Source organism: Aquarana catesbeiana, linkage group LG03, assembly GCF_042186555.1.
Source record: "Aquarana catesbeiana isolate 2022-GZ linkage group LG03, ASM4218655v1, whole genome shotgun sequence".
Classification (NCBI taxonomy): domain Eukaryota; kingdom Metazoa; phylum Chordata; class Amphibia; order Anura; family Ranidae; genus Aquarana; species Aquarana catesbeiana.
Window position 1 is genome coordinate 53,703,412 of NC_133326.1, and position 20,645 is coordinate 53,724,056.

The 20,645-nt window shown below is 39.5% G+C and overlaps 1 protein-coding gene across 14 annotated transcripts in view; it reads left to right on the forward strand.

The window, feature by feature from the left end:
* PPIP5K1 (diphosphoinositol pentakisphosphate kinase 1) overlaps positions 1–11,405 on the forward strand; it is a 306,207-nt gene extending 294,802 nt beyond the window's left edge. For 13 of the 14 annotated variants that reach the window (XM_073618536.1, XM_073618533.1, XM_073618535.1 and 10 more), the window contains 2 exons: positions 2,888–2,995; positions 8,608–11,405. In XM_073618536.1, the coding sequence (XP_073474637.1) occupies positions 2,888–2,995; positions 8,608–9,071 (572 nt within the window). In that variant the 3' untranslated portion in view covers positions 9,072–11,405. The remainder of the gene's footprint in view (positions 1–2,887; positions 2,996–8,607) is intronic. The other variant, XM_073618537.1, reaches the window with a different exon arrangement.
* Positions 11,406–20,645: the final 9,240 nt, after the last annotated feature.

Below are 20,645 nucleotides of genomic sequence, written 5' to 3' on the forward strand. Positions count from 1 at the left end.
TTTATAAACAAAAAATGGGAAAAAGAAACCCCAAGTCTCCGACAGGGGAGCCTGGAGTAGGGGGATGTTCGAATGTCACACAATACACAAAATAGAAATGATATTTAAAAAGAAACAATACATCTTTATTAATATTTAAAACACAATTGTCCTTATTAAAATTGGATCTGCATGAGTATATAGGATACAAAATATTGAGCCTGGTGGTTAAATATAATTTCTGTTTTGTGTATTGTGTGACACTCTAACATCCCTCTACTCGAGGCTCTCCTATCGGAGACTTGGGGTTTCTTTTTCCCATTTTTTTGTTTATACGATCTAAAGGGGGATGGTGTTAGGTTCTTTTGATTGGGACACGGTCTCTCCTACCACTTGTATAACTCCCTGTATGTATTTCAACTGCGTATTTTGGCTGTTTGCCTGAAGTTCAAATTTAACAAAATCTTATAGAACATTTGCTAAAAGTGTTGGTATTGTCAATAAAATGAATCAGCTTGTACCTATACTTTTCCTAATGCAGGTTAGAAATCATACTTTTGATGCATGAAGTCTAATATTCACAGAAAATATTGTAGGAAAACTGTTATAACATTTATTGTAGGAAAGGCACAGCTGCAGTCTTGTAGTAACTCTTTCCATTTGAATCATTTTGGTTAAAAAGGGGGTTTTAGTTTTGGTTCACACTAGGAATCGGGGTTCAGTACGATGCGATTTTCAGCCATTCATTTGAATAGGCTGGTATTGCACTGGGTCGCTCCAAAAGAGGTGCTTGTGCTACTTTGAAAAACCTCACTACAACCAGATTGCATTTGACTGCTGTGCCATGCAATCTGGTGCAGGCAAATGGACTGCATTTGTGATCTGTTTGGGGTGTTGTTGGGAATCTATTGATACCCACAGCAAATCACACACCCAGTGCATTTGGTATGCAGTACTGTAAATGCGCATGGAACGTGGGTTTACCGCACCTCGTTTTGGTATGAACCAGCACTTATCGAAGCAGTCTCCATTGAAGCAGTCAGTCAATGACTATTATTAACAACTGGGAGGAAAATGGAGCTTGTTCATTTATTTGATATTGCAAAATAAAAAAAATCATATATTGATGTAATGCAGGTTGGTATTAGAAGGCATGTTATTTGTGCAACTAATAATGTTTTCCATATGTTAACACTGTATGGAAATTCTTGTATATCATTAGAACCCCATACCCTTATCCAGACATGTAGCCTGGCTAGTCAGGAAAAAGGGGTGTCAGTGAGCGTGTGACCCCCCCCCCCCCCCCCCCCCCCCATCTCTCCTAAACTATACCAGGCCATATGCCATTAACATTGGAAGGGCAGCTTGCAGAGGGAATGTAAAGCCTTTCTCCTTGCAAATCACTTTGTTCCTATGTTGGTGGGGACAAGGGCATCATTCCTGACATCCCTGTAGAAGTCTGCAGGTGCAAGGAGGCCCTATATCCAGCCCTTCTCCCCTACATGAATGAGCCATGACTGTGTCTTGTTACTCATTCACAAAAAAAGTTAAATAGCAAATAAAAACACCCACACTGTGAAAAGCTCTTTATTAAAAAGTAATGTCCCACAATGTAAACCTAAAGTCAGACACATCATCCAGTGATGTAGAGCCAACGTCAATCATGAATGATGCCCTGATTATCTATTTACAGAATGATCTGTTTTGCAATGATCCTCTTTCGCTGCTACTCCTGCCATAAATTACAGTTCCCCAGTACTTGTGGAATGTCAATACAGTACCAGGAAACCTAGGTGATATTGACCAAATATATTGTGATGACCATATTTGGCTATTGATGTCACCCAGAATTCTCGCCACCCATCAGCATGTTTGCAATGTGCAACAAGCTGTATTTTAGTAGCAGTAGTGATACCACCACTAAATGACTTTGGCTGCAAGCAGCCAGTGGTTTGCGTGGCCGGCCGGCCGGCCGTACTGCCTATTTATTTTGCTCATTCAGCAAACAAGCTGGATTCAGGTTCATACTCATGGGTGATCCAAACCTCATTTCTAAAGTTTATCTGCTTTGCTTCTGTTCTAAACGATAATCTAATTGCATGTTCTGTGAAGATTTCTGGGAGAGGAAATGAGCTATTTAGATAAAATGGGTTGTGGATTCTGGGGTGTATTCTGCCTGCAAAAATATTTAATTTCTTGGAAGTTATATAAAATTAAAGCTTGCTGCAGATTGAAATGGAAACATAATTTTTGATTAAAGAACTAAAGGCAAAACTTTTTTTTTCATTTTGGATAGAGTAAGGGAGGGTTATAATCCGTGTCGGGGTTTTTTTTTTTTTTTTGCCATCTGTGTCCCAAAAAAAAAGTTTTGCCTTTAGTTATACTTTAAATTACAGAAATGATTTTGCTGCAACTTTGAATCTGTATTTTAACAAAACTTGGGTTTTTCTTTATGGTTGAACTCCAGCCAGAACTTTTTTAGTTTTGGTTATTGGGCAAGGTTCTGAACTGCTGTAATTTTTATATGATTTCTGCATTCTGTTTGTTGCAGTTTGGTCACTGGAACAAGAAGTGAGGGAAAATCTCTCTAATTAGAATGTGGCCAGCAATAAAAACCTGATAGGAATTAGAATCTCTATGAAAGCAAAATGTGTTTTCATTGTTGTTTGTGTCACTGTTAGAGAGATTTTTTTCCCACATTATGTTCTGTGATGACTCTAGACATTAAAGGGAATTTCCCCAGAGTGGTCACCAACTGCAGTAGGGACCTTGTGAGGATACTCTTTCCCAATCTATCCAAAATTAAAAAGTATCTGGAGTCTCATTTTAATCATTTCTATGCTTCAGATCTATCCATATGGAGTGCCTTGTTTGTCAAAACTTTGTATTGTTTATCCACTTTTATCAGCTGGATGTGATTCACACCGCCATACACCTGGCGATGCTTGCCTGCCTCACAGAATCCTCTCTTCTTCTTCACTTCCCCTGCGCCAGCGTTCAGAGAGGCCTCCCTGGTGTAAGTGCTTTGTATCTCCATTTTGTTTACATGCACGTTGTCTAAGCCAGTGGTTCTCAAACTTTTTTCAGTCATGGCACCCTTTTGAAAGTATGCAAAATCACGAGGCACCCCAGTGCCCTTCACATCAGAGTTATCAGTCTCCCCTCCCCTGTCCCCCCATCTTTTGACATCAGAGCCCTTAGTTCCTCCAGCCCCCTTTGACATCAAAGTTCCCCAACCCCTCCTCCCTTTCACTTCAGAGTCCTCAGACCCCCACCCCTTTCCCCCCACCACCACCTTTTCCTCCACCACCACCTTTTCACAGGAGAGTCCTACCTTCCGATCTTCACCACAGCATGGCAGATGGTGGAACAGGTCTGAATGCTGGGGCTGTCTTAATTGCCGCCCTGGTTTAGTGTCTTGCGTTTCCATGGTGCCAACCTGCTTTCACCATGGACATACATGACCTTAAATCCCAGGCGCAGCGCTGCACCTCTGACAAACCCAGACAGCACACCAGGGTGCTGGGCACCCTTATTGGGAAACAATGGTCTAAGATTTAGCTTTGCTTGCACTATATTCAGTTTTTTTCTTACTCTGTTTGCTGTTTTTAACCACATGCCTATCAAAATTGGCCAGAATCTCCACTATTGTTATACATCATCACCAATAAATATATGCTTGTTGTAAAAAAATGTATTTCTGCTTTATGCTATACTTTAACCTCCCTGGCGATATTCCCGAGTCTGGCTCGGGGTGGAATTTCAGCCACACTCGGGAACGCATCACAGGATCCAGGAAGAGCTTACTTACCTTGTCCCCTGGATCCTGCAATGTCTCCCCGCAGTGTGAGCAGCTCGTCCTCCGCTTGATTCATCACGGAGCTGAGCTCCGTTCCCTGCGAGCGTTGTGACACACGGGGACCGAGAATGGCGCCAAATTCAAAAAGTGAAACACACACAATACATACAGTATACTGTAATCTTACAGATTACATTACTGTATGAAATTATTTCTCATCCCTTTTGTCCCTAGTGGTTTTTCCAGTGGCCTGCATGCAGTTTTATATTGTAAAAACTGTTCTTTCTGCCTGGAAACTGGAGATTGTTCAACCAAAACCGTCCCTTTACATCAAAAGTGGTTTTAGACCAGCTAGAAAACAGCGATAATAAATTAGAATCACACGCAGAACTGATGCCATAGTGATTTGTGGGGAGATCCGTCATCCAACACTGAAAAGTAATGACGGCAACAATTCTGCAACTGAGCAAATTTCAGTGTTTTTGATTTGATTACATTATTGAATATTTTTTTATTATTATTATTATTATATTATTATTTGGTATAATTATCTATAGTTATTTTTTATATTATAATTTATGATTTCGTGTTTCAAACTTTCATACCCGAGATGTCTACTAGACTCTGGTTTGGACAGATTTAAGTGAGTAATTCCTAAGACTTACAGGCCTACAATATAAAACGCCAAATTTCCATTCAAAATAATGGTACCGCTTTCAGCATCAAAAATATGAAATAATCATACCGCCAGGGAGGTTAACAAAATGTCATGACAAATTGAAAGTTTTTTTAATTATACAAATTATTTGTAAAAAAGTTTTTGTTACCGTATCCTAATATTTTCCCTAGTATGGTCTTTCTCTTCTCCTTTTCATTTAATGCCACCCACCTCATCATTCAGCGCTACCCTTTCCCCTTCAGTTTGCAGTCACTACTCCCATTTCTTCCATCATTCTATTATTAGTAGAAACCCCTTGCTCTCTGTATGAATGTTGTAATACCCATTTAATGCTGAACATTTGATTTAAAAAAAAAAATGTAATGGGTATACTTTATTGGTAGAAGAGAATTTGTTATATCTCTTCTGCAAAAAACAAAAAAACATTTATCTGCTTGCAAATTTTATTTGTTCATACACTGCAGTACATGCAATGTACTGTGTACCGTTCAGGCTCCCAGTGTACATAGAATAGAGCCAGTTGCTGGCATAATGTAACTCCAGTGCACATGCACAGTTACATCATTAATGGCTGAACAAAGAAAGACCCTGGACTCGGCAGAAGAACATAAGATAATGCTTTGCTGGAGGAAGGCAAACCCAGAGGTAGGTGTACCATAATGTACAAGCATGCTGCGCATACTTGTACATTTTGACAAATGGCGTCATGGCCAACCCCAACTAAAAGTTCCATTCGTTTTAAGGCTAACTTTTGTCCATTATGTATTTTTATGATCTTCCATGTCACATTACCCTGCATTGTTTCATCCCAGTCTTTTTAATCCTGTAAAAGGTGAATGCACAAATAAAGTATAATGGTAACATCTTCAAATAGGTGTGACTTTTGTAGAAGATTGGATTATAGGCATAGGATCTTAGTTTTGAATAGGGAGGGGTTAAAACATTTGCTGTCTGTGTATCATTGGGGAAATGTCCCTTCACTTCCTGTGTCCAGAGATAGTTAGAGGAAATCTCCCACAATTAAGGGAAATTCCCTTCTTAGATATTCCCAGAACAAGTGTCCTAATTGGAAGATGTTCCCTGTAACTTTTTTTCTGGAAACAATTCTAAAATTTTTGGATTCCCCTCACTTTCTTTTTCAGTGATATTAGTGATCACGACAGAGTGGTGAATCTCCCTAGTGGGAACACAGACAATAAAAAGTTTAGAGGATCAAACCCTTACCTATGCTATTTGAAACTATAAAAAAAAAAAGCTTTGACTAAAAATAAATTTAAAGTGGAAGTTCAGGCAAAGTACTCTTAACCACTTCCAGCCCAGGCCTATTCTGGCATTCCTCTCCTACATGAAAAAAACATATTTTTTTCGCTACTCAGAACCCCCAAACATTATATATATATATATATATTGTTTTAGCAGAGATCCTAGGGAATAAAATGGTGGTGGTTGCAATTTTTTTATGTGTCACAGTATTTGCGCAGCAATTACAAAAAAAAAAAAATTTTAGGGGGGGAACACTTTCATGAATTCAAAAAAAAAAAAACCCTATAGTTAGCCCAATATTTTTGTAATAATGTGAAAGATGATGTTATTTCAAATTTCGAATAAATAGGTACCTAACATGTCATGTTTTAAATTTTCGAACACCTCGTGGAGTGGCGGCAATCTTCGGTACTTAAAAATCTCCATAGGCTGCGCTTTAAAAATGTTTACGGGTTACCAGTTTAGAGTTAGAGGTCTTCTGCTAATATTATTGCTCTCGCTCTAACGTTCGCGGCGATGCCTCACATGTGGGGTGTGAATGCCGGTTACATATGCGGGCGCGACCTACGTATGGGTTCGCTTCTACATGTGAGCACAAGGTGATGGGGGGCTCTTTAAAAAAAAATTTTGTTTATTTTTTTATTTTTACACTTTCCCTTTACATTTTTTTTTAAGATCACTTCTATTCCTATTATAAGGAATGTAAACATCCCTTGTAATAGGAATATGGCATGACAGGTCCTCTTTACGGAAAGATCTGGGGTCTATAGGTCCCAAGATCTCTTCTCTATGCTGGAAAGGCTGAGATTAAAAAAAAAATCGATCTCAGGCTTCCCAGCAAAAAACTGCAGTGTTTACATCTGCCGGCGCAGAAAGCGATGTCATGACGTCGCTTTCGGCCTACGAGGGTCATAGAGATGGCCGGGGACCATCTGGTCTTTGGTCAGCTCTATGGTAAAAAGTTGCCGCCACCCAGGGATTTATTCTCCAGCTCGCCAATCACAGCTGCTATGATGGCTTTTACTTTGCAGGGAAACCTGCTGAAAAAAAGATATCTGAATGATGCCTCCCCCTCCAGGCATCATTCAGATATCTCCACTCAAGGTCCAGGACGTCATATGATGTCCTTGGTCGGGAAGTGAAAATTGCTGTCCCCCCCCCCCCCCCCCCAACACTTATTCTGACCTATTTCAGGCCACTCAGGTCTGATCACATGATCTCCACTATGTTAGCCAGCTGTGGCTACAGGAGAGGGGAGAGAGAGCGCTTGACTATACACAGCAATGCCTGAGAGCGGTGATGTCACCCATAGGCTTACCGGGGCTTATCCGTTGTCAGTGCTCCCTCCTCTCTTTTGCAACCACCGCTAGCTGAGACAGGAGAGCCGGATCACATGACTGAAACGAAATAGCTTGAAAATAGGTAAGTATACAGATCTTTCTTACACAGTTTAGTCACGATAGGTGTTTGGCGGGGGGGGGATTTTTAAGAGTATTGTTTTTGACTGGATTTCCACTTTAGATATTTAGAATATGCCAAGTTGTTAGCAAAATGGAAGAATGTAATTCTAAACTATTTTGCTGTTCTAAATTGTAATGATTGAAATGCACCTGCAGTCTTGGAAAAACATATGCTTTAAGCTAGAGGGAATGGTAAACACGACAACTGTTTTGTTAGGCTGGGTTCACATATGAGTAAGCAGCGGCTCACAGTTCGGTGCGTCCTCTTTCACCGTTTCAGGTCTGATTTCAGCTCGAATTTTTGCTGAATTCGGACCTGAAACGAACCAAAAGATGCACAGGGCTCCTGTGCAAATTGCACCAGAGCTGCTGCGGAGATGTGTGAACCGGCTCCATAGAGAGCTGGTAACAATCTCCTGCTGTGCGAATTGGATGTGGAGAAACACACATCCAGTTCGCACTAGTGTGAACCCAGCCTTAATAAAGGATAAGTTCACCTTTGTAAAATATAAAAATAATAAATGCACATCTTTTTGCAGGTAAAAAAGTTTGCATTTATTTATTTTTTTACTAGAAGCCTGCAGAGCATTGCACCCACAATCAGCAGATTACGGGTGCAATGCAGGCTGTCAGTGTAAGCTGTCTACTTGTACCTCATATGAGCAGGCAGTTATGCAATGAGAGGAAGAAACAATGAACTACCTAGAGCATTCAACAGCACCTGGTAGTTGATTGAGAACTACAAGCCGACAGCAGCAAAGGCTGTCTCTACTTACAGTTTTCCTATTCACAGAACTCTGTAAATGAATGATGCAACCAGGTGGGTATAGCCCTGTACAACCATTTATTTTATTTTTTTAAATTGTGACAGCAGGTGGGGGGAGAAGATCCCCGGCTCACTGTCCCTAGGGGTGGTGGGCCAGAGAAAAGCTGCAGCAGTGGGAACGTTACATGTTCCACCCTAAAAACGGGTGGAATCTGTAACATGTTCCCAAAGGTGAACTTATCCTTTAAGGTATTTTTGGAACAGTGTTAATAATCCCAACTTCATAGAGCTGTCCTCCTTCACATATTTAGGTTTATTGTTTTAAACTTCAGATGCTCCCTAAAGGAAAGTGTGCCTGAATTTAAGAGCTTGCCTCGCAAAAGTGCACATGCACAGAATCTATGACTGACTTAAACATGTGATCTCCCAGCTGGTGATCGAGTATGACACTAGTCATCTGCTACAGCTTTGTTTCTTAAAATAATAGTAAAAAATTGTCTTCAGTTGCCAGCTATTGTCAATGTTTAGAGAAATGCAGACGCAGCAAAACTGTAGAAAGGGTGGATCAAAGCCGCGTGACCAAAATAGCTGCAACCATGTCTATAAAAGGTTATTTTTTTTTCATTCAATATTAACAAAGCTTTTGTTTTGCCATTTGTAGACAGCAGTGGACCTTCCAGCACTGTGTCAAGTGCTGGTCCTTCATCTCCAACTACTCTAGATCTCTCATCACGTTTCAATTTCAATGAGAAGACTTCACTAACTGAAGAGCAGAGAAGAAAGTTGAATCTTGATGACAACCTTCAACCAAATCAGATACAAGGCGAGGAGGCTTCTAGCAGTCAGGAAGCATGGCAGGACTCGCCTCCAGTGGAAGAACCATTGAGTCATGACTCTACCTACCTAGCACAGCAGTCTCTGTGTGATCTGGCACCTACAGCACAACCCTGCATGGAAGAAGAAGTGATTGTTGGCATAGAAGCACCAGGCTACCCTTCCTTGCCGTATCCACCACCTGCTGGGTCAGGGAGCATGGTCTTTGAAAACCTGATACATCAGCGGTCGGTATTGGATGAACAAATGCTAACAGAATTATCTTTACATGGACAGGAAACGTCATTGTAGGCGATAGGTGGAATAATGAAAGGCTGAGCATTTGTGGATGGCTCTACAAACCACTTAGAAACACTCTGCCAGCATAAACACTGTTTTTTTTTTTTTTCCAAGCGAACTGCCAGGGTATTTACACTGTAATATTCATGGATTGTGTTCCATTATGTCAACTAGTTGAACACAATTCTGCATCAAAGCCTACTAAACATGTACAATTTTAGACGGAGGATTATTTATTCATCGCCATTTTTAATTTACCGTTCCTTACAAATAATGAAGATGCTCATTCTTAGGAATAACTGGACTCAAATATCAGTAATGAGTTCGGTATTTTACAGATAATGGAATACTGGTAGACAGTTAATACGGGCAATCACTGCGCAATGAGCCTTCCACTATTATGAATCCATCCTGCTGTTTTGGATATTGTTACATATTTACGATTAACAGATTTGTTGTAACAAATTACCTTGTTCAAAAAGACTTCCCATGCGGAAATTTGCCAGTCCACACTCTCTGAAGGGAATGTTTTAAGATGTTGTCCGGGAAATAGGTTAGTTTTTGCATTACAAAGTCCATACCAGCAACTATGAAAATCCTATCATAGAATATTCTCAGTCTCAGAATGAACTTTATCTCAAGTCTCACTTGTCCGATGTCTTGGATAAAAATTGACATTAATATGCTAGTGATGTGAAGGCCAGGACAATCTGTGCAGCTGGATCCTGGTTCTATGGATACCCTTGTAACAAATTAAGAGGAACTTTCTTTTCAATAAAACGTTATTGGAACAAAAAAAGGGGGGAGGAATCTTTCAACCACAGACTTTTAATTTGTTGGTGTTTTTAATGCACTAACATTTTTAAATTCTTAATGCTTGTAGTGTTTTTGGCCCACCAGCACTAAAGAACTAAGATTTAGGAGTAATATGTTTGAAGACCTCAACGGATGTAGGTGCACAGTTTTCAAATGCCTGAATGATGATAGTTTCTTGCAGATACAGTTTTTCATTTTGGAGTAATGGTATTGTAAACCTACCAAAGGCAGTAAGTACAGTTCTTATGTAGTTCCAATCCTACGATGAAGGTGGTGTACCATAACCATGTGGACCTCTTTATACTGCCATAGGGGGGTTAGTCACCACTGTTTTTGGAACTCTTTTCTCTACAGGTGACACTGGTTAATTGACCAATAACCCTCCTGTTTTTTTTGTGTTTACATCCTGCTCCATTACGTGTTAATTTAGTTTGCAGGAAAACAAGAGCTTAGGTTCTTATCAATGGGATCTAGTCATATTCATTCTGTTGTCATCATACTCTGCACTAAATAGACTGTAAATTAGTTAAAAAAAAAAAGAAAAGAAAATACAGTCCTGCAACTAAACATCCAATTGATATTTTCTAAGCTGGTGTCTCCCCAGCTAATGTTTGGTAATTATATGTCCCTGCTGCTGACATTTTGTATTATGTACTAATACAAATATATCGTTAAACTAATCAACATAAGACAGATTGCTGACATTATGCTCACCTTACCCACTGACCTCCCACGTCATAGTCCAGATTTAATCTTTGGTTGCTAGGAGAAGCAGACCAGCAAGACTAACTGTTTCTTTTGCAAAGCATTATGTGCTGTCCTGAAAGGAAAGGGTTTTATTAATTTGCACTTGTTCTTAACGGTACAAATTGTACCGCAAAGCTGTTAAAATAATTGTGAAAGAAGGTATTTATAACCTTGGGTATATTCTTTTTATTCTGGCTAGAAGACTGTATGTAGAATATACTACCATGGGTGTCACTTGTTTGGACACTGAAACTATATATTAAGCAGAAAAGAGCAGCTAAGGCTTTATTTTTTGTATAACTATTAGACTTTACAGGGTGTATTTTAGTCCTGTAGGATACTTGAAGATACACAATGCAGTAAGGATATTTTGCTTGAATGTGGTTCGCTCACAGGACAAAAGTTAAATGTAGGTGCCAAAAGGTAATAGAATTTTATAAAAGATATTTTAATTTTTTGTGTAGATTTGTAAGAAACAGCAAATGGTCTTCAGCAGTTGGAAATATAAGCAGTGGATGTATACAAGAATCATGTTGAGGAATGCAGTATATGGAGATAATGGGATATGGTTTGTCCTGCCCTTGACTCGTTTTTCCACAAATTTTGTAAACTATTGGTTATCTTTTGTAACTAAATCTATATTTTCCACTTGTTCGGTTTGTTGCTTGTGGAAAAAAAAAATGGGAATGGAAGACTGATGGAAATTCTTTGCTTTAAATGATGTTACTGTAAATAATATTAAATACTGTGGAGAACAAAAATGGGGGATCCGGCGAAAATAAATGCGCTTAACCAATTTTCTAATTTACAGTGTTCGCAGAATACCTTTAGCTGTCACTTTTATAGAGATCAATGGAAAATCTGTATGGTTAACAGAAGCTTTTGGGAGAACTTCAAATGAAAGCTGTCAGGACAGAAATGTGGCAACTGCCCTTGCTGACTTGTTTTTGAATGTGCAGTTGCCAGGCTGTCAACTTTATTCTTGCTGTTGCTACTTAATGAGTCGCTGACCTTGAACAAGAAGCTGCAATGGAAGTTTTGGTATACCCTCTAATAATGAATAAGGATCACAGCCCCAGTGCTTTTAAAAACGAGTTGCCAGTAACTGCTTAGTTTTTTGGAGAGTTCCTATAAAGCTGTTGGAATGTGGTCATGGAGCTGAATAGTATTTGTACATTATATCCACTTCAGACCACTTTACCAATAATGCATAGCAGAGTTTTGTTTTTACTCCTTATATAAAGTATATGTAAAGTATAGCACAGAGAACAGCTATCTACTACATTATGTCACGTTCTCATACTTGACTGGTCCTATTCACACCGATGTACCTCAGAACCACAGATAAAGTTGCCTTGTGGTTCTACAACTGTTTCTGAGCACTGAAATACATTTTTCCAAAGCCTTCTTTCTTGTAGCTAATTCTATGCTGTGTATATGTGTCACAGAAATTAATGATTTTTTTCTTCTGTAATGCCACTTCCATGTGCCCCTGATTAATGCCTTGGTGTGAATTCGACCTTAAAACGGGGCTTCTGGTTTTGATTTGATGAAATATCATTTTATATACAAATGTACATTTTATCCAGCATTTTAAATACTTAATTTTTTTTGTTAATTTCCCTTTTTCTATGCCGGTATTTAAATGTATTAACAAAAAATTATTCATGGTGACAAATGCAAAAAAAATAAAAATAAATAAATAATAATGTGAAAAACACATAATATAAATGTTTTATCAAACAGGAAGCCCTAAAATTGGGAAGTGGGGAGGCGACTTGTGAGTGCAAAAGTATTACTGCATTGGATGTGTAAAAGGAAGATGATATTTTTCAAATAATCTATTAAACATGTAACAAAAAAAATCTATATTGTATACAAGTATATATATATATATATATATCTATGTAGAACAAGCAGCTCTCTTATTTAAATATTTATCAAAACTGTTTGGACCATGTACCACTGTGCTGAATACAAGGTATTCATGTCCGCTGTTATGCTCTCGCTATCTCTCCCTTTGCATTAGTGATCAGTGGGTGGTTTATAGGTAAACCCCTAATTGTAATTGAGATTCAAATACCTGCAGGACATGCTGTTTTTGTAGTTCATTGTAAATTCTGTGGGGTTAATGTGGAGTTCTTTGTCACTTTTTATTATAGTACTGTTTCTAAATGTTTTGCTAGTGTATGTATAAGATTTACATATTTTGTACTTCTTCAGTACTGTTTAAAACTCTATTAACAAATTCCAAATATATAAGGAAACCAGGGGAGATATAAAAAGTTAATCCGCTAACATGATATATCTAGTCATTCATATTTTTTTTATTTAATATGGAAGTTTGCCCTAGAATTATTCATTAAACATTAAACCTTATACCAGATGTCCCTTAAAGTGATTGTAAAGTGTTTGTTATTTCAAAAAATTAAAAATGTTATTCTCACCTGCTCTGTTGCAGTGGATTTGCACAGGGCAGCCTGGATCCTCCTCTTCTCTGGTCCCTCTTTGCTGCTCCTGGCCCCTCCCTCCTGTCGATTGCCCCCACAGCAAGTAGCTTGCTATGGGGGCACACAAGCCGAGCTGCAGCTCTGTGTGTCCATTCAGACACAGAGCTGCTTTTCGGCCCTGTCCCCTCTTTCCTGATTGGTTAACTGACTTTGACAGCAGTGGGAGCCAATGGCGCCACTGCTGTGTCTCAACCAATCAGGAGGGAGAGTCCCAGGCGGCCTGGGGACTCGTGGACATCGCTGGACAGAGATGGGGCTCAGGTAAGTATTAGGGGGGCTGAGGGAGGCTGCTGCACAAAGAAGGCTTTTTAACAATGTATAGAATGTATTAAGATAAAAAACCTTCTGCCTTTACAACTCCTTTAAATGCATAGCACCATATTTGACTTCTGATCACATTATGGTTGTCCAGCAATCAGCATCATCAAACTACTGGCTATTGCGAGCAACACCATGCAAGTCACAGGGGTTGATTTACTAAAGTCAAATAGACTGCACTTTGCAAGTGCAGTTGCTGGAGAGGTTAGTAAATAAGGAAGCACTTAACTTTACAAAGAATACCCAGTCACATGCAAGGAAAAAAATATATATATTTTTGCTTGCACATAACTAAATGATGGAACTCAGCAGAGCTTTACCACATTAACTAAGCTCTGGAGCAAATTCACTTGTAGAGTACAACTGCACTTTCAAAGTGCACAGTCCTACATGTCTTTAGTAAAAAAAAAAAACATGGTGTCACTCGGCCCCCCTCATGCTGTCTAAATCTTTGACAGCATCAGGGCACAGAGTAAGCTCGTTTAAGCAATTTTTAGAGAGGCTTTGTAATCACAAAACCTAGATAGCATGAGTTCCATGGTGTCACTTGTAATAGCGGCAGTTTTCCATTGCTGGTTGCTGGACAACTGGAGCACAGACTGAAATCAAACATGATACTATGCATTTATTAAGGTTCACCTGTTATATTGCGGTGTAATATTTATTGAGTAATTCTATGGTGAACTTAAACTTTAAGGACCCCCTCCACACTCTGCAACCTAAAAGATTTTTTTTTACCTGCGACCTAAATATTTTCTGAGCTTTGATTTCTTGAAACAAGCAAGTCATGTCTTGACAACCCTAATTCGATTAAAGGTAGGTCAATTTCTTTGCCACATCCCTAAGTATGGTGCATCAAGACTAATTATAGTAAAAAGTGTGGGACTTTTGAGGTGCAGCATCTTGGTAAAAAATATAACATTTTATTTAATTTCCTTAAAATTGGACATATAATAGTAACAGGCTTATAATAAAATGCAATTATAAAACAGTCAATTCCAATCACTTCAGTAATTTATACAACATAGTCTTTCTGCTCAACGCTTTTATTGGACATGTTCCTCTTCATCAGGAGCTACAGACTTTTGTTGCCATCTAAATAGAGTGACAAGATTTGTTTTAAATAAGTAGTCATGTCAATATAACATAATTTCATATATCATGCCAAGACCCCTCCCCAGGGACTGTGACGTGCACCCAGGTGTTCCCTCATGGTTCAACTCTATATAGCATGGAAGTCCCAGATGGGGGCCCTCTCCCCTTCTCCTCCTCCTCCAACCCCCAATATAGTTTGTCCATTTATCTGTTCCAAAAACAAATTAATATTAATGGGTGTTAAAGAGTGCTGCTATCCTATGTATAGAAGTGAGGCTGGTGGCCCCATCCCCTTTTATACATAGGATAGTAGTACCCATTAATATTAATTTGTTTTTGAAATCTGCCAAACAACCAAGAGTCAATGCAATATAAATGAACAAGTAATGCTAATGCCTCTGAGTAGTACTTATAGTACATGTAAATTAAGGAAATCAGTGAAATTAGTAAACGTACAAACGATATTGGAGGTTGGAGAATGAGACGAAGGGGGAGAGGGCCCCCATCTGGGTCTTCCATGCTATATACAGTTGAGAGAAAGATATCACTGCTCTTGGAAGGTCAATCAGGAATAGACCTCTCCTCCAGGCTGGAAACCACAGGTGCCGGCAATGCTTGTAATGATAAAGTTATGAGATAAGTCCTGGACAGCCGCACTCAAAATGATATTCGCCTTTATTAAATAAAATCAACAAAAATACATTCCACAGCAGAAAGTGCGGGGAAGCTGACGCGTTTCACACTACAAAGTGCCTAATCATAGCCAGTTGAATTATGAGGGAACACCTGGTTGCACGTCACAGTACCTGGGGAGGGGTCTTGGCATGATATGTGAAATTATTTTATATTGATATGACTACTTATTTAAAACAAATCTTGTCACTCTCTATTTAGATGGCAGCAACAAAAGTCTGTCTGATGAAGAGGACCATGTCCAAGAAACATGTTGAGCAGAAAAACTATGTTGTATAAATTACTGCAGTGGTTGGAATTGACTGTTTTATAATTGCATTTTATTATAAGCCTGTTTTATTACATGTCCAATTTTAAGAAAATGAAAAAAAATATTATATTTTTTACCAAGATGCTGTGCCTCAAAAGTCCCACACTTTTTACTATAATTATAGTTTCGATGGATGCATCTTGATGACCCTACATAATGCAGTAGGTCTCACAGTTGTGTTATGACTGGCTGTCTTAACAAAAAGTATAGACAGCTGAAAACAAAAAGCCAATTAATTAAAGTAAGGCAGCCCATAGATGATTCCAGTTTCTTTCCTTTCACCACAGATGGAAGGGAAAAAAAAATCTTGATTCCCCCATCAACACATTCAGTATTGGTGGGGGAATACCTCCCTAGCTCTATTGTGTTCTGTCGGCAGGAGGGCACAGGAAGCCTTCCGGGCTGGCGAAACGCAATGAAGACAGCTAGCAGCTAGAGCCGTCGGCAGTAATCACATCAAAAATCCGACAGGTTGAGGGTACCCAAGTTAATTGATGGATCAACTTGGGTACAGTCAGTCTGCCCATAGATGGATTGAAATTTGTCCGGTCCCTGCTGAAACGGCTGCATTTGTATCCATGTATGGGTGGCTTAAGGGTGGCACAAACCTGGCCAATTTATACTAAGTAGTCATAACTTTTAGTGAACACTGCATTTCAGAATTCCCTGTAGAGCTGGAGATTGAAGATTCAGAACTAAACTTATATACAAATCTCACATTATCCATTGTGGAATTGAGATTGGCCCCTCACCTTTCACCTCCTGAGCCTTCCTTTTGTTCCTTTAAGGGGTCTGTAAAGAGACACTGTCGCTAGCTTAAAACAAAAGCAAATAAACACAGCATTTCATAATATTTACCAGTGTTGCTTTCCTTGCAGCAGATATTTGCTCTCTTGCAGAAATATAAGTTCCAGTAGAAACATCTTCCTTGATGTCCAAGTGTGTGTGTTGGTTACCTACTGTTATTTGATGCTTGCTTTGGTTTCTTCCGCCAGCCACTACATCACAAATGTGTCCCTGCAGCTTGGATGTGCACAGTGGGGGCAAGCAGGTATCCAACACAAATGTGCTGAAGAAAAGCAAGGGAAGCAATAGTGGTTCATTATTATTATACAGGATTTATATAGCACCAACAGTTTACGCAGTGCTTTACAACATAAAGGTAGACAGTACATTTACAACACAATTTAATACCTTAGGAATCAGAGAGCCCTGCTTGTTAGAGCTTACAATCTAATGCCCCGTACACACGGTCGGACTTTGTTCGGACATTCCGACAACGAAATCCTAGGATTTTTTCCGACGGATGTTGGCTCAAACTTGTCTTGCATACACACGGTCACACAAAGTTGTCAGAAAATCTGATCGTTCTGAACGCGGTGACATAAAACACGTACATCGGGACTATAAACGGGGCAGTGGCCAATAGCTTTCATCTCTTTATTTATTCTGAGCATGCGTGGCACTTTGTCCGTCGGATTTGTGTACACACGATCAGAATTTCCGGATTTTGTTGTCGGAAAGTTTTATATCCTGCTCTCAAACTTTGTGTGTCGGAAAATCCGATGGAAAATGTGTGATGGAGCCTACACACGGTCAGAATTTCCGACAACAAGGTCCTATCACACATTTTCCATCGGAAAATCCGACCGTGTGTACAGGGCATAAGAGTCAGGGTCAAGAGATTCAAAAGGTTATTACTCTGGGGGATGAGCTGATGGAGAAAATAAAAGTACAGTTTAGGTGGAATAGGGATAGGCTTCTCTGAAAGGAAGGCTTCTCGGGGATCGTCTATAGGGTTCATGATATACAGTAGATGTACTTCATTATGCAATGTTCATGTACCAATTTTAGGTTGTGATGTAATAGGTAACATCAATAACCATTATAAAGGCTTGAGAGGTGAAAGGAGGCAATGCCAAACTCCTTATACAGAAAAAAAAAAAATCCCTCACTTTGACCTCCAGTTTTCACTGATGGTAACCTCTTACTGTGCCATTTTCATCGTAGTGGTAATTACTTACCAGGCTTTAGTCCTTAACCGCTTCCCGACCGCCTCACGCCGATATACGTCAGCAGAAGGGCACGTACAGGCAGAATCACGTACCTGTACGTTGCCCTTTAAGAGGCGGCTTGCGGGCGCCGGGAGTTTCGTGAGCGCGATCGCGGGTCTTGTGGGCTCGATGTCCGCTGGGATACCTGCGATAGTCTCGCGGAGAGGAAGAATGGGGAAATGCAAATGTAAACAAGCATTTCCCTGTTCTGCCTAGTGACACTGATCACCGCTCCCTGTAATCGGAAGTGGTGATCAGTGTTGTGTCACACACAGCCCCTCACCCCACAGTTAAAATCACTCCCTAGGACACACTTAGCCCCTACAGCGCCACCTAGTGGTTAACCCCTTCACTGCCAGTCACATTTACACAGTAATCAATGCATTTTTAATTGCACTGATCGCTGTATAAATGTGAATGGTCCCAAAATCGCACCAAAAGTGTCCGATCTGTCTGCCATAATGTCGCAGTCACGATAAAAATCGCTGATCGCCGCCATTACTAATAAAAAAAAATGATTAATAAAAATGCCATAAAACTATCCCCTATTTTGTAAACGCTATAAGTTTTGCATAAACCAATCAATAAACGCTTATTGCGATTTTTTTTTTTTTTACCAAAAATATGTAGAAGAATACGTATCGGCCTAAACTGAGGAAGAAAAAATGTTTTCTTATTTTTTTGGGGGATATTTATTATAGCAAAAAGTAAAAAATAATGCTTTTTTTCAAAATTGTCGCTTTTTTTTTGTTTATAGCACAAAAAATAAAAACCGCAGAGGTGATCAAATACCACCAAAAGAAAGCTCTATTTGTGGGGAAAAAAAGGACATTTGTTTGGGAGCCACGTCGCACGACCACGCAATTGTCAGTTAAAGCGACGCAGTGCTAAATCGCAAAAAGAGCTCTGGTCTTTGGCCAGCCAAATGGTCCTGGGCTTAAGTGGTTAATATGAGGGTTTTTTGAAGAAACGTATGCAAAATGTATGCGTGGCTTCCACTAAATTAACCTTCTGCCAGTTGGATAAATCTCATAAATATATTTATATTTTATCTTTTTTTCTAATCCGCTTTATTTTCAGAAAATAGATATTCGTACTTAAAGTGGAGCTAAATTCACTGTTTCCCTGGAGCAATTGCCATGAAGTACACGTATACATGGCATACTTATTCACTAATTTGGTCTCCTCCAGTATCTTCTCTTAGTCTTCCAGGGCCTTCTCTCCTGCCATTGGGCTGCCACTGATAATGTAACTTTCGTGCATGTGCTCTGAAGTTGTATCATTCCATTACCCTTCTTCATTCTCAGCTGTACAAGAATTGCTAACATACAAGTTAAAGTGTTTGTTAACCTAAAAAAAAAAAAAAAAACACAGACCCTGTTTCCTTAAAGCATGTTGTACAGCACAGTGCTTGTGCTGTGAAATTTGGCCCCTTTTATCACCTAAAAAACCTGGCTGATCCTGCCTAGCTATAGCCTCCCCCTGTAACCTGACCACGGTTTATCACGGCTGCTGAGCCCTGACACCATGGTCAGTTTACGTGCCTCATTCATCCGCAGCCCTCCTCTGTCCTCCTCTCCCGTCCCCTCCCTGCCTGGCTGCTCTGTGTTAGTGCCCGCCCCCTCCCCTCTTGCTGCCATCATAACTACAATAAAATCCTCCCATCCCCTCTGTAACATAACGATATGTTTCCCTGTGCCTGTGTTATATAAAAAAGCTGCCAATCTGTACCTTTATCAGAGCATCTCCGGGCGCTCACGTGACTCCTCGGCTCTCTCTCTCCTGTCTCCTCCTCGGCTGACGTCAGCAGGAGTGCTCGGCCCCGCCCGCTATAGCTGTCAGCCGGGCAGAGAAGAGAGCTGAGGAGTCACGCGAGTGTCGGGAGACGCTCTGATATAGGTACAGTTTGGCAGCTTTTTTATATAACACAGGCACAGGGACACACATTGTTATGTTTCAGAGGGGATAGGAGGATTTTATTGTACTGTGGTAACAACCACTTTTTTTTTTTTTTTTACAGTTTTTAAAGCTGAACTTCAGGCAGACAATAAAACAAAGCACCAAATAATTCAGTTTTTTTTTAACTTGCATACTTTATCAAATACAGTTAGTTAGCTAGACGTCAGCCTTTTGTAATCCCCTGCACAGAACCCAGATTTGGCGAGGAAGGGCCAGCACTAGGAGCCAGTTTCCCCGCATGCACATATGCTCAGTAAAATGATTTGAACTCTGGGAATACTTTGTCATCTATGAAATATGTATTTGTAAAACAAAGATTATGTATATGAATAATAGTAAAACTTAACATTGATTCAGAATAATTTTCATTCAAAATCATTTTTTATTTAACTAGAGAACAGGGAATGGAAAATCTCAGGGCTGGCTGGATAAAATAACATACTTTGAGAGGTAAAACAGATCCCCTTTATATAGTTGAAGCTGCTTTCCTGAAGATCTGATTTAAGGATTTTTGTTCAGTTTATTGTATGAAGAACTGCATAAACATAAATTGAATAAACATTTGATGTAGTTCTAATGTCCATGGACAAACAAAAGGGAACTTGTTCAGTAAATCAAAATGCTGTAATCCATTACATTAAACTAAATAACTAAAATCCAGTTGATTGCTATAGGTACTGGATTTGCATGTGTTCTTTGCCTCCAGTGCCATATTAACATAAACCTGTCTCCCACCCAACTACCTCAAAAGGTGACAGAAGCATTTTAGGATACCTTGGCTGGATAAACTGTCTCTCCAAAATCGCACAGCCCCTGCCAAACATAGAGATTATTTGTCTAAGTTTGTGAAGGCAAAAAAAAATTTTTGTTGGTCATTGAAGTTCTCTCCTACATCCCTCTATTCCAAACTGGAAAATTAAAGTGTAAACCTTAAAGCAAAAATTAATAAAATATTCTCTTACCCTGCACACATTAAAGTGAGCACATTTTTTCACGTTGTGTTTCTGCTTGATCCTGACAGTTTTAAACATGGCTGACAATGCTGATAGGTCATTCCCCTAATTACAGCAGCATTGTCATCCTT